Genomic DNA, 14,778 nt, shown 5'->3' on the forward strand with positions numbered 1-14,778 from the left:
ATTTGTCGAGGGCTTGAGAGTTCAAATGGACAGAGAGTGAATTAGAAGGTGTACCAGGTCGGTGATTTTAAAAGAGTCATTCGCATTAAAGGAATAATGTCAATGACGGCAAACAAAGAAGTCGAGGGTTAGATGAGACATGCGCTAATCGAGTGTCAAATGTGTACAATGCAAGTCCATATGGGTAAACGACATCGCTGCAAGAGAGGCAGCTGTGTCAAATGGGGGAGAGCATAAGAGAATGGGTTGCTCACTTTGAAGAAGTGCTCCAGTAAGCGAACACATGTTCCTTGAGCCACATATATATATATATATATATATATATATATATATATATATATATATATATATATATATATACTCTATGTCATAAATAATGAAATAAATAAACAAATAAAGAAATAAAAATAATTATAAAAAAGTTAAAAATAAATAAATAAATAAACAAAAATAATAAAAAAACTTTTTCCTACCATGGTGAGATTTACTTGAGAAAAAAAATGAGAATGGCCTTTTACCGAGTTAGATTCACCCTATATTTACGTGAAGATAGATCTCATCAATAAGATATATATTAAATTACATTTTCTTTTATCCTATTTTTTTTTTTTTTTAGAAATCATAGTAAATTATAGTTAAATCTTCATTAAATTATTGCAATGATTTAGTTTGAGTTAGAAACTAAATGTCAATCATTTATACCAATTCTAGTAAATCACTACTAGTAATATTATATTAAATTTATATCAGTAGCCAAATGAATAGATTAAAAATAGAATGACCAAGAAAATTTGTTAACAAAAGAAACACTAAGATAAGGAAAGATTTGGAAACAGAGTCCACTAGAAATTTGGAATACATGACAACAAAATTAAAAGGCAATAGAGTAAGTATAGGAAAAAAAAAAAAAATCACGAATTAAAAACCATAAGCTAAGTGACCTTACTGCATGGTTATATTTGATGTTGACACGTGCCTATGGTTCTGCACGTGTCATATATACTGATATGTGTGAATTATCTGTGAATCGGTATGCTTATATTATGTATGTTATGTTATAATATGTGAATTGAATGATAATAATTGTGGTACGATGTGTTCAAGGATATGTTTGAGATAAGATACGAGAAGGATGCACAAAACAAAATTTAACGATAGGAGTAAGATACGTTCATGAAACGTTAAGGTTAGGTTACATACCGGAGTGCTATGGATAGGAGAGATTGATGAAAGAATATGGGTAGGATATGGGTAGAAAGGGATAGGTTTGTGATAGATTGATAGAACGATAGCATTAGGATACGTTCCTGTGATGATATGACTAAGGTACGTTCACATAGCGATATGACTGTGATAGGTATAAGAACGTTAAGGCTATGATAAGTTAGGGAACGATATGACCACGAAGTGTTTACGATATGACATGTTTATGATACGATATATTGTGATGTGATATGTTATTTTTAGATTGTTTTGTGTGATCATTGAGGTAATTGTTGTATGAATTGCACGTTATGAAACGACATGTTAAAAGCATGGAGAGTTATGTTATGTTTTCTAAATTGTATGTATACAACATGTTATGAGTGACATGATATCACGATAAATGAAATGAAATATAACCCCGTTAGGATTATGTATGATAGGTAGACTGAAAAATGAGAAATGACATGTTAAGCATGAAAGATGATAGCGAGGTTATATTCATAATGATAAAAGTAGAAATGTTGGGGACCTCATGCATTATGTGTGCTCATGCATTTAGGGGCATATCCCTATTCCATCACGAGGGTACGGACGCGTACATCCAATGGCAGGACAACGATCGTTATGTTTTGCATAGCGCTAGTGTGACGGTTACTAGTTTTAACGGGTGTCCGGCCTAAGGAGCTCCCAGAGTATGCTCGTCCGACAAGGAAAGTGGCCCAGCGGTGTGCAAACTGACTGGTGAGCCCATACTCGCATGTATGGGCTGTGTGTAGAGTATATGATACACGTCCAAATTACCCGTTAGGATAGTATCGTAGGGAAATAGATTAAAAGGATAGGTCCCGTTATTGCATTCGCATGTTCTTGCATTTAACCCCTAATAGTGGGTCACTTACTGAGTATTTCTTTAAATACTCAAGTCATGTGCTACTACATTTTTTAGGTTAAGGCAAGGCATTCTTGTACGGTTGACGACGGCATCGCAACTCGAGACCATGACACATGCGCAGGATAGTGGTATTTATTTTCTTAGACTTAGGCTAGAATAGGATGTTTTTAACTTATACGCTTATTTATTTTATTTAGTCTTTTGTTGTGTCGGTTTAAAGATGTTTTTGAAACACGTAAGTCCATGACTGTGTTTAAGATAAATGATATGTTTTATGGAATTTAAATGAAGTCTGCCGCATTCAATGTTTATGATACGTATATAGTAGCGACCTTAAATTAAGTAAAAAATTTTGGGTCGTTACACACCTAGTGCCTAAGGTGGTTGGCTTCACAAGAGTATCAAGACCAGCATTCGCTTGAGAAGAGAGCATCAGACTGGACATGGGTGACACAGTATAAAAAAAGTTGCGGCAAGACAAGAAAAGTTTTAGTGCAGCGTTTGCCACGTGAAAGTGACAAGTTGATAAGTTGGCTGAAGTGCAGTGTCAACACAGGACTATGTTACAAGCTTTTAAGCCTTGCTTCCAAAAAGATATGTGGCCATGACGAGAGAATGTTGTGTTACAGATCTCTAGGCGTCTAGGGTGCTCTCCCCCTAGCTCAGGCGAGGAATGTCGAGGCTAGTTTTTTTCATGGTTTTCTAGTGAGTTCCTACAGAATCCGAAAAGTGGGTGAAGTTAGGTCCATAAAGGGATAGTCCACAACCATTGGGCAAGTTGTGTTTTGTCGTGCTTATGTTGCGAGTCTCAGAGACTTAGAGAAGGTTCGACAGTGGGATACCCCATAAGTAATGTGCAAGCTTCCATATTCATTCTGATATTCGAATATTCGACAGTGGGTCAAACAAGCAGCTAGTCCGATATTCGAGTTGTCATCGGGATGATGCTGAGATTAAATTGGGGAGAATGTCACAATCGATGAAATAATTGTACCCTCAAGAAAGTCATCGAGTACGATGACTAGGCTAAATGGGGGAGAGCTTCACAACCTCATTGAGAAAAAGTAGGTTGTGACCCCACATGCAAGACAGACAAGGGGCGGCCCTCATGTGGCACCCATCCTGTTACGTAAAGGCCAAGATTGAGAAGTGTCATGATGCAACCAAGGAGAACGATGCATCATCCAACACACCAAGAGTGTGCAGCCAAGCTAAGTCGAGGCATACACAAGGTTTGAGAGAACGAGGTGACACGAGTGTCAAACCTCGAGTCATAACCTCAGAAGTCAAGGTTTCAATATGACTTTCGACATGCGACTTTAGAATCAAGTTCGTCTATATGAAAGATGAAAGCTCACCAAATTTGGTATCAAAATTGACAGACTATGCACGGGGCCGTTTGTCCGCTTGCCAAAATGATGTCTACTCGAGAAGGATTGGAAATGCCTCAAAATACTATAGAAGGAGGCCTGGGTCATCTCTCCACCACCCCTAGTTCTTGTGGCCTAAGCAAGTTATCATGTGGCACGTATGTGTGTCACAACGTGGGCGAGCGTCGTGGGACAAGCGTCTTCTTTTGAAAATGGTCTTTTAAGGATAGTATTGAACAGCACGACTGTGCCAGTATTGCACCCCAGCTAGTATGTCAGAGGTTGAATTATTCACCTGCATCTAGAATGAATTTCGTAAATGGTCTAGCATAGGCACAAAAAAGTCCAATGCCCGATGAGAACCCGGATAAATGGATGTTTGAGATGTTCCAATGAGATGGTAGACACATAGGTTAGTTTCTAACATATGTGTTTGAGCAAGCCAAAATGGCTAAGTTGTCACGAGACATGAGATGACATCAGGATGCATGGATTGTGTTGTTGGGAACTGAGATGAGCACCCAAGGAAAGGAAGAAAAAAGAAAATAAAAGGAAATGAATATACATACATACGTACGTACATACATACCTACTTACTGTGCTCATGAGAAGCCATAGTAGAATACCTAAAACAAAGAAAGACGTAGAGAGAGAAAGTTTGGGAGTGAGATCAAGAAACTCGTCGTTGGAAATCTCACCGGACCTCTGTGGACGTCGTCTTCAAGGACTCCTTTGAAGATAGGAGAGGATTTTGGTGATCGGAGCTCCATTTTTCCGTCAAGAAAACTGGAATCCATAAGGTAAATTTTTTAGCATTTCTCTCATATCTAGGACTCTCCGTTGTGAATCAAGATATGAAATCTTGATATGTTCATCTAGATGGAATTCTCCGCAAGATTCATGAAGATAGTTAATCGGAATTTTGGTTTGAGAGCAAAGATCCGAGAGTTCTTCCAAGAACGGTAAGGATGCTAACGGATCTCCTTTTGATGTTCGTAACTCGTTTTGTAATGAAGTAAAAATTAAGAAAAAAATTTCGAAACGTAGATTGACTTATGATCTACAACTTTGATGAAGAAGCTGAATCAAATTGAGTTATAAATTAAAAGATATGAAAATGAGAAAAGCAGGAAAAACCTAATCACTTATGTGTTGCGATTTTCAAGAGGAGAGAGAAAAATTTTCGGCAAGTCACGTGTCAACCGGCGGGAGGAGGAGTGCACCGAAAAAAGAGTGACACGTGTCGGTCGATGCGTGGAGCAAAGCATCACACGCAGAAGGGAGCTACACGGCTCCATACGATCGTTGACACGCGGTAGTTGCAACTCACACCATCTGACCCGCATTTCAACCCGGTGGACGATCCGACCCAAAGCCATTGGTCCAGTTGACCCGCGATCCAAGCGGACTGAATCGAATCGCCTCCCGAATCGGCCAAGGAATCGCGATTGCAGGGCATATCCTTGTCGTAGTACACATGCGTGAGACACGCGTGGCTAGCGCGTGAAGGTCAGTTTTAGGCCTGTTTTCGCCAGTTTGTTTGCCCGATTTTTGTCTCGATTCCTATTTTAATAATGTTTTTATGTGAATAGGGACGTAATCAAAGAAAATCAGTATTTTTGGACACCTCACGAGCATAAAAACGCAACGAAAGAGCACATGTCAATCATGTAAGTCACCACCCGGTATTTAGAAAAAAATACTTGTAGGATTCGTTTGTATTGCATGCATGCTAGTTATTTGCTTTAGGTGGTAGCCTTCTATGACTGAAATTTGGCCAGTTGATTGCAATGAACCTGGATTATTGGGTAAATTATTTGAGTGTGCAATCATGCTTTAAATTTCCGCTATACGTATGCATATGTTTAATTGATGTTGTAATTGTGTACTCTGCGTTCCAAGTGCTTGATGGAGGCCATCGCCCCATTGAGCCTGCGTGTCTGATTTGTATGAATTATTTATTATGATGTAAGATGACGGTTGCATGCACACTCTGTTATTTTCTATGTCTCATTACTATGATAAACCTAGGGATATGCGGTTAGAAGTGACAAGTCACTCAAGCCAGACCTAACCTTCCCCTAGGAACATAACAGATTACCACAACGATGAGGTACCTTAGGAGTGTTCTTAGACTACTAGTTGTGTGAACGGTATCTATAGCTTCGTGGGTGGACCAGGGGTTCCTAATCAGTTCTCACTGCACCCAGTCATTTCGCATAGGAAATTTGTTCCCACGTCGTATAGCCCATTAGCTGCACGGGAATGGGTTGGGTCGCACCCCCAGGGGACTGTCATGGGCTTAGGAGGTACTCAACATACCAAAGCTAGATACCATGTAGTCTTAGATAGCCATGCAGAAGTAGTGCCTCATAGAGAGATACCGGTCATTTCAACTCGGCATAAGGAACCCTTAGGTATCAAATGAAAGCACGATGAACTAGTGAAGCTTTAAGGAGCAATCTCCAAGGGGCAAGTCCCAAGGGGCAATCTCCAAAGGGCAAGTCTTTTTTGCCTCGATTCCTCTCCTTTCTATTGGGATTTATGCCCTAAAGCTCGTAGTTTTTTGTAATTGAACATTTCTCATTCATGAATTAAGTAATTTGTTACTGTGGGAAACATTATCCAATCATCATATAAGATCCAAGGTTATTATGGTAAACTTGAACAGTATGTAGTTGACATACAGAAGATCATGTTCAAGTAATAACCAAAAAGGTCTATAGTATATGGATAAGGTTGGGTGTCTTATCATGGTAACACTATTGATATGGTTCGCTTTGTAATTGTTACAAATGATTTGATCCAAATCATTCATGTGGAGACATGGGAGTGGAGGTATCCTATACAATGAGTTTGTATAAGACTGGACCACAAAATATTTAATTTCTATTTATAAATCCATAAATTAAGAAGATTAATATTTCACAGGATGATCATGTGTGACTCGATCTTAATCATGAGTGAGTTATGAACTCCTGTCTATGAAGACTTGTCTTTTGATTTGCATGGGTGAGAATGGGTTTTGTAGCTGATTCAATATGCCTACCATTTTGGGGATTTGACCAAATAGGGAGCTGAGAACATAACCTCACAAGATGGAATTCACTTCTTCCCATATAGGGTAAGTAAACGAGTAATTCTCTTAAGTGCTGATTTCGGGACTTGAACAATGGGGCCCCACCCTCTCACTGGCCCAAGAGGGACTCAGTTTATGATTGGATCATAAACGAATTGTTTATTAGAGAATCAGTGGTACTTAAGGTACAAGATGTAATTACGGGGGTAAAACGGACTTTTGACCTAGTTATAGTTACGAATAACTCGTGAAGGATCGACTTGTCTTTGATAACCCATGGACATAACTTGTCCTACGATGCATAAGAGTTCAACTATAGGACTATAGTGGAGTGACCTATAGTTATGAATGAAAATTCATTAACTAAGGAGTTTAGTTAATTAATTTGATGTCATTGGAGCTTATAACCGGTAGGTCCATAAGGTCCCATGCTAGCTCATAATAACACCAAAAAAATTTAGTTGAAAGAATAAAGTTGAAATGTTCAAATTAATATATTTGATATATTAAATATTAAAGGAGAAAAATAGATTTAATTTGAAAGGTTCAAATTAGAGAAGTATATTTATTGTATTTGATACATTAAATATTAAAAATATATTAATGTACATTAAATAAAATATATATTCGAAAATGGAATGAGATTCCATATATGTTGAGATAAATTATGATATTTAAATATGATTTAAATAAAATATTGTTTCCTAATGTGTAAGATATTGGAATATATTTTTGGCAAATTATTCTTACAAAGTCCTTATAAATAGGACTCTAGTATTGAACCAAAAAAAAAATATAGTTTTTACACTATCTTTGTTAGAATTCTCCTATTATTCTAAAAGGTTCCCACAAGCCAACTAAATGGAGTTAGAGTCAGAGCACGGAAGACTTTGGGGAAAAGCATTGTTGTTAAGATCGAGAATCATAATCTACGGTTTGTACAAAGGTATGAGTTATTGCTTTCGTATTTACTACTTATGTTTAAATTCCTATTAAAAATCAAACGGTTCCCAATGCTTCCACTACGTGGATGAAGAGTTCATTCCCTTCACTTTCTTCATCTATGCCCATTCACTTAGGTTGATTAGCCTTTTTGCCTCATACATGGTCAGAATGCCTCGATTTCTCTTCTTTCTTCATCTATGCCAATTCAACAAAAGACTTATTAGCTCAGTTGGTTAGAGCGTCGTGTTAATACCGAGAAGGTCGTAAGTTTGAAACTTGCATGGACCAAAGCTTTTTATAGTTATATCATTGCCAAGCCTCAATTCATCTCCTTTCTTCATCTTGAAGCTAATAATAATAATTTGAAATTAGTTAGTAGTAGGAGGTGAAAGCACAAAAATCCCAACCTCCTTTCTTCATAAGCTAATAATAGTAATTTGATGTGAACCTTTACTTTAGGAGTAATTCATCGAATTACTTAGATCTAAAATAATAACATCACCTTTATATGATTCCCTATAGATACCTACATCCATATAGATATATTGATTTTACATCTCAACCATGTCGCCCGATCTGTTATATATTTTCGATTTTCAAATACTTATAATTCATTTCCTCAGATATCATGTTTACGGATGTATAATCGCTGAATTACTTAGATCTAAAATAATAACATCACCTTTATATGATTTCCTATAGATACCTACATCCATATAGATATATTGATTTTACATCTCAACCATTCGTCGCCCGATCTGTTATATATTTTCGATTTTCAAATACTTATAATTCATTTCCTCAGATATCATGTTTATGGATGTATAATCGCTTATGTTTGGAACGAGTAGGAGGTGAGAGCAATTTCATCCACAAAAATCCCAACCAACTCCTTTCTTCATAAGCTAATAATAGTAATTTGAAATTAGTTACCAGTAATCCCAACCGTGAAAGCAATTTCATCCACAAAAATCTCCACAAAAATCCCAACCAACTCCACGAAGCAATGAAATCCCCTCCTATAAAATGACCTCCCTTTCAATCATTTAAATCACTCCTCCTCTCAATCTCACTTCAATTTTTGTTGTCACCAACAACTGGTATCAGAGCAATCTTGCAGCAGCAAGTATGGTAGCACAAAAACAAGTTGAGAGCTACGTTCAGCCCACCATCCCGAGGTTCGATGGTCATTATGATCATTGGGCGATGTTGATGGAAAATTTTCTCAGATCAAAGGAGTTTTTTGATATGGTGGAGACGGGTTATGAAGAGCCAAATGAAGGCGAGGTACTCTCAGCTGGTCAACAGCAACTGTTGGCAGCATCGAAGTTGAAGGACCTGAAGGTTAAGAACTATTTATTTCAGTCCATTGATAGGACTATCTTGGAAACAATGCTTCAAAAGAAGACATCCAAGGAAATTTGGGATTATATGAGGAGGAAGTATCAAGGCTCAACGAGAGTAAAGCGTGCTCAACTACAAGCCGTTAGAAGAGACTTTAAAATTCTCCAAATGCAAAAGAAAGAAACGGTGAATGATTATATTGGCAAGGTTATAAGTCTTGCAAGTAAAATGAGGATGCATGGTGATTCAATCACGGATGTTGCGGTCGTAGAAAAGATTTTGCAATCACTAACTCCAAAGTTTAATTACATTGTATGTTATACCGAAGAAGCAAACAATGTCGAAGAGATGCAAATAGATGAACTCCAAAGCTCCCTGTTAGTACATGAACAGAGACTCAATCGTACAAGTGCAATAGAGGAGATGACAGCCTTAAAGATATCCACACCAAGTGAAACGTCAAGCTCTAGAGGTAGAGGGCAAAGAAGAGGCAGAGGTCATGGGAGTGGCAGTCGAGAAAGAAGTGGAGATGTTGGCAGGTCAGCAGATCTAGTCATAAACGATTATGACAACAAAAGCAAGAGACACTTTGACAAGTCTAAGGTGGAATGCTACAGATGTGGACGCCTTGGACATTACAAAAATGAATGCTATACTAGGCTCCAAAAGGAGAAAAGAGAAGAAGAAACATTGTTAATGTCATTCCATGCTATGAAGGTTGCAGATCAAGGTGTATGGGCTCGTAGACTCTGGATGCAGCAACCATATGACAGGTTGTAAGGAATTCTTCTCAACTCTAGATGAAAATTTTCATACTACGGTTTCTCTTGGCAACAATTCAACTATCCAAGTGATGGGGAAAGGAACCGTAGATATCAAGACTAGAAATGGCTTTGTAGAGTCTATTTCTAATGTATTCTACATTCCTGATCTGAAGGCCAACTTACTTAGTATTGGTCAGTTACAAGAAAAGGGGTATGTGATCACATTCCAAAATGATGAATGTGAGATTTATGACTCCAAAAGAGGATCGATTGCTAAGATGAAGATGACCACCAACCGTCTATATCCGTTGACGTTAAATATTGTCGCCAAAAGTTTGATGGTGAAGAAAGAAGATACCACCTGACTTTGGCATTCTAGGTATGGTCATCTACACTTCAAAGGATTAAAGACGTTGTCTTCAAAGAAGATGGTAACTGGTTGCTAGATATTACTCCTCCAATCAAAAATTTGCGAGAGCTGTGTAGTAGCAAAACATGAAAGAAATTCTTTTCCATCCGGAAAATCAAGAAGAGCTCAAGAAATTTTGGAGTTGATTCATTCAGACATATGTGGTCCCATCTCTCCAGCATTAAATGGTGACAAGAATATTTCATGACCCTCATCGAGGATTTTAGTCGAAAAACATGGACTTATTTCTTGCACGCCAAATCAGAAGCCTTTGATTGCTTCAAAAAATTTTGTGCTACTATGAAGACGGAAACTGGAAGAAGAGTCAAGGCTTTAAGAACTGACAGAGGTGGAGAGTTCTGCTCGAACGAGTTTATTAAATTTTGTGAAGAGAAGGGCATAAGGAGGCAGTTAACAACAACATATACACCACAACAAAATTGTGTGGCCGAAAGGAAAAACAGGATCATTCTCAACATGGTTCGAAGTTTACTAAATAAAGGAGAAGTCTCGAAGGAATTATGGTCAGAAGCTGTCGTGTGGTCCGTTCACATTCTCAACTGGAGCCCTACTTTTTCTGTTAGAGATATGACTCCACAAGAAGCATGGAGTGGAAGAAAACCCGCAGTAGACCACTTTAGAATCTTTGGGTGCATAACATATGCACACGTTCCAGATGAGAAAAGGAAGAAACTTGAGGACAATAGTTTGAAGTGTGTGTTCCTTGGAGTAAGCGAGACCTCTAAGGCGTACAAACTCTATGATCCCTTGACAAAGAAGGTGGTGGTAAGTCGTGATGTAGTCTTTGACGAAAAGAAGACTTGGACATGGGAAGAAAAGATCACTGTGAATCAGCAGATTTCTATAGATCTTGAAGAAGAACAAACTGAAGCTCCTATTCAGCCTCACTATGAGCATGGAGAGAGCTCATCACAAGCTCAACAAGAAGAACCAGTAGAAGAAGATCATGATCATAATCAAAGAAATCCAAGAACAAGAAAGAGACCAAATTGGATGATTGATTATGAGATGGAAGACCAAATTGGATGATTGATTATGAGATGGACTATGAATCAAGTGATAGTGGTTATTTTGCATTCTTTATAAATAGTGTTCCAATTGTCTATGAAGAAGCGGTAAAGGAGAAGAAATGGAAGGAAGCTATGGACAGTGAAATCAAATCCACAGAGAAGAACAAGACTTGGGAGCTCACTGATCTTCCTAGAGGGCAGAAAACAATCGGAGTAAAATGGGTTTTCAAAACCAAGTTGAATGAAAATGGTGAGGTGGATAAGTACAAGGCGCGACTCGTTACAAAAGGATACAAGCAGAAGTATGGAATTGATTATAAGGAGGTATTTGCACCAGTGGCACGTCAAGATACTATCAGGCTCATAATTTGTATTGCAGCAAAGAAATCTTGGCCTATTTATCAACTTGATGTGAAATCGGCCTTCTTACATGGAGAGCTTCAAGGAGAGGTATATGTGGAACAACCAGAAGGTTTTGTTCAAAAAGGCAAAGAGGAAAAAGTATACAAGTTGAAGAAAGCTTTGTACGGTTTGAAGCAAGCTCCGAGGGCATGGTACAGTCGCATTGATTCTCATTTTGAAAAGATGGGATTCACTAAATGCCCATATGAACATACGTTGTATGTGAAAACTGAAAAGGAGGTAACTTCATTATTTGCTTATATGTTGACGATTTAATATTTACTGACAATAATGAAGAAATGTTTGAATTTTTTAAGAAGAGCATGATGAAGAAATTTGAAATGACAGATCTTGGTTTGATGTGATATTTTCTTGGAGTAGAAGTTACTCAGACTCCCGCAGGTAACTTTATCTGTGAGAAGAAATATGCTCAAGAATTACTTGAAAGATTTAAATTGGATGAGCGCACATTTGAAACTCCATCAGAATTGGGTTTGAAGTTGCACAAGGATATTGAAGGGTGAGAGGTTGATAATAGGTACTTCAAACAAATTGTGGGAAGTTTGATATACCTAACTTCAACAAGACCAGACATCATGTATGCGGTTAGTATGATAAGTCGTTACATGGAGCATCCAACGGAAAAATATCTCAATGCAGCAAGAAGGATACTTCGTTATGTGAGAGGAACTTTTGATTTGGGGGTATTCTACAAGAAAGGAGATGATCCGAAGATGGTTGGCTATACAGATAGCGACTATGCAGGTAATATAGATGATCGTAAAAGTACTTCAGGAAGTACTTTTCATGATGAGTTCAGGAGTTATTTGTTGATCTTCAAAGAAGCAACCTATTGTAACACTCTCAACTACAGAAGCAGAATTTGTGGCAGCAGCAGCATGCTCGTGCCAAGCAATTTGGTTAAGAAAAATGCTTGAAATTCTTAATCAGAAGCAACTAGGTACGACGGTTATATATTGTGATAATATGTCAACTATTAAGTTGTCTAAAAATTCTGTGTTGCATGGAAGAAGTAAGCACATCGATGTTCGATTTCATTTCTTGCATGATTTGTGTAAAGAAGGCATTATTGAACTCAACTTTTGCAGAAGTGATGAACAAATCGCAGATCTATTCACAAAGCCCTTGAAATAACCATTGTTCGAGAAGTTTAGAAGAAAGATGGGGATGTGCAGAATCCAAGATGTATATCAAGAAGATGAAGTGAAGTCCTAAACGGATTTCTGCAGAATTCAGTTTAAGGGAGGGTGTTCAAGCTAATAATAGTAATTTGAAATTAGTTACTATGGAGAAGAAGGAGATGAAAGCAATTTCATCCACAAAAATCCCAACCAACTCCAGGAAGCAATGAAATCCCCTCCTATAAAATGACCTCCCTTTCAATCATTCAAATCACTCCTCCTATCAATCTCACTTCAATTTTTGTTGTCACCAACAATCTATACCTATTCACGTACGCTCATTAGCCTTTTCTGCCTCGTACATGGTCAGAATGCCTCAATCCTCTCCTTTATTTATCTATGCCCATTCAACAAAAGGCTTATTAGCTCTAGGTTAGAGCGTCATGCTAATAACGCAAAAGTCGTAGGTTCGTAACATGCATGGGCCAAAGCTTACTATTGTTATATATCAGTTACACTTTCACGCCTTGATTCCTTTCATTCCATTATCTATGCCTATTCACTTACGCTGATTATGCTTTTTTGCCTCGTACATGGTTAGAATTCCTCGATTTCTCTCCTTTCTTTATCTATGCCCATTCAACAAAAGGTCAATTAGCTCAGTTGGTTAAAGTGTTGTGCTAATAACACGAAGGTCATAGGTTTGGAACCTTCATGGGCAAAAGCTTTTTATTGTTATATCAGGTATATTGCCTCGCCTCTCTTAATCTATGCCCATTCCCTTGCACTAATTAGCCTTTTTTGCCTCGTACATGGTCAGAATGCCTCGATTCCTCTCCTTTCTTCATCTATGCCCATTTAACAAAAAGTCTTTTAGCTCAGTTTGTTAGAGCGTTGTGCTAATAATGTGAAGGTCGCAAGTTTGAAAACTACATTGCCACACCTTGATTCCTCTCCTTTCTTCATCTATGCCTATTCACTTAGGCTGATTAGCCTTTTTTGCCTTATACATGGTCAAAATTCCTCGATTCCTCTCATTTCTTCATCTATGTCCATTCAACAATAGGCCTATTAGCTCAATTAGTTAGAGTGTGGCCTATTAACTCAGTTGGTTAAAATGTCTTGCTAATAATGTGAAGTTTGTAGGTTTGAAACTTGCATGGACCTAAAGCTTTTTATAGTTATATCATTGCCACGTCTCGATTCCTCACATTTCTATATGTATACCCATTTACTTACGGATTAGCCTTTTTTGCCTCGTACATGGTCAGAATGCCTCAATTCCGCTTCTTTCTTCATCTATGCCCATCCAACAAAAGGTCTATTAGCTCAGTTGGTTAGAGTGTCGTGCTAATAATGCGAAGGTTGTAGGTATAAAATCTGCATGGGCCAAAGCTTTCTATAGTTATATCATTTTTACGTCTCGATTCCTCACATTTCTCTATTTATGCCCATTCCACTTACGGATTAGCCATTTTTTCCGTACATGGTCAGAATGCCTTGATTTTTCTTCTTTCTTCATCTATGTCCATCCAACAAAAGGCCTATTAGCTCAGTTGGTTAGAGCATTGTGCTAATAATGCAAAGGTTGTAGGTTTGAAATTTGCATGGGCCCAACAGGTTTTACTATTGTTATTATCAATTACACTATCACGCCTTCAAAATCTGCATGGGCCAAACAAAGGATTTACTATTGTTATATCAATTACACTGTCATACCTTCATTTATCAACGCCTATTCACTTGGCTGATTAGCCTTTTTTGCCTCGTACATGGTTAGAATGCCTCGATTTCTCTCATTTCTTCATCTATGACTATCCAATAAAAGGCCTATTAGCTCAGTTGGTTAGAGTGTTGTGCTAATAATGCGAAGGTCGTAGGTTCGAAACCTGCATGGGCCAAACTAAGGGTTTACTATTGTTATATCAATTACAATGCCACGCCTTGATTCCTCTTCTTTCTTCATCTATGCCTATTCACTTACGCTGATTAGCCTTTTTTGCCTCGTATATTGTCAGAATGCCTCGGTTTCTCTTCTTTCTTCATCTATGCCCATTAAACAAAAGGTCTATTAGCTTAGTTGGTTAGAGTGTCGTGCTAATAACGCGAAGGTCGCAGGTTACACTGCCAATGCCTTGATTCCTCTCCTTTCTTCATCTATGCCTATTCACTTACGCTGATTAGCCTTTTTTGC

The 14,778-nt window shown here is 37.9% G+C and overlaps 1 protein-coding gene, 3 long non-coding RNA genes and 1 other non-coding gene across 5 annotated transcripts; 4 read left to right on the forward strand and 1 right to left on the reverse strand.

The window, feature by feature from the left end:
- Positions 1-2,584: 2,584 nt before the first annotated feature.
- LOC147792825 (uncharacterized) lies at positions 2,585-4,592 on the reverse strand. Its single transcript, XR_015420618.1, has 2 exons — positions 3,457-4,592; positions 2,585-3,045 (listed from the first exon to the last, which is right to left on the reverse strand). It is a non-coding gene; the product is annotated as an uncharacterized LOC147792825 (long non-coding RNA).
- Positions 4,358-5,422, forward strand: LOC147792826 (uncharacterized). The gene is made up of 3 exons (XR_015420619.1): positions 4,358-4,430; positions 4,635-4,977; positions 5,061-5,422. It is a non-coding gene; the product is annotated as an uncharacterized LOC147792826 (long non-coding RNA).
- Positions 5,423-8,620: 3,198 nt separating this feature from the next.
- Positions 8,621-9,616, forward strand: LOC147792827 (uncharacterized). Its single transcript, XM_087123137.1, has one exon. It carries the CDS (start codon positions 8,621-8,623, stop codon positions 9,614-9,616), a length of 996 nt encoding a protein of 331 aa, XP_086979263.1.
- A 3-nt stretch (positions 9,617-9,619) lies between these two features.
- LOC147792828 (uncharacterized) lies at positions 9,620-14,425 on the forward strand. Its single transcript, XR_015420590.1, has 2 exons — positions 9,620-12,403; positions 12,552-14,425. It is a non-coding gene; the product is annotated as an uncharacterized LOC147792828 (long non-coding RNA).
- TRNAI-AAU (transfer RNA isoleucine (anticodon AAU)) lies at positions 14,412-14,485 on the forward strand. The gene has a single exon. It is a non-coding gene; the product is annotated as a tRNA-Ile (tRNA).
- Positions 14,486-14,778: the final 293 nt, after the last annotated feature.

The sequence above is a fragment of the Cucurbita pepo genome, chromosome 4 (assembly GCF_057944985.1).
Source record: "Cucurbita pepo subsp. pepo isolate OVF chromosome 4, ASM5794498v1, whole genome shotgun sequence".
Lineage (NCBI taxonomy): Eukaryota > Viridiplantae > Streptophyta > Magnoliopsida > Cucurbitales > Cucurbitaceae > Cucurbita > Cucurbita pepo.

What these genes read in the sequence shown, in the direction of transcription:
- LOC147792827 (XM_087123137.1), top strand. Translation starts at nt 8,621, where the DNA reads ATGGTAGCACAAAAACAAGTTGAGAGCTACGTTCAGCCCACCATCCCG.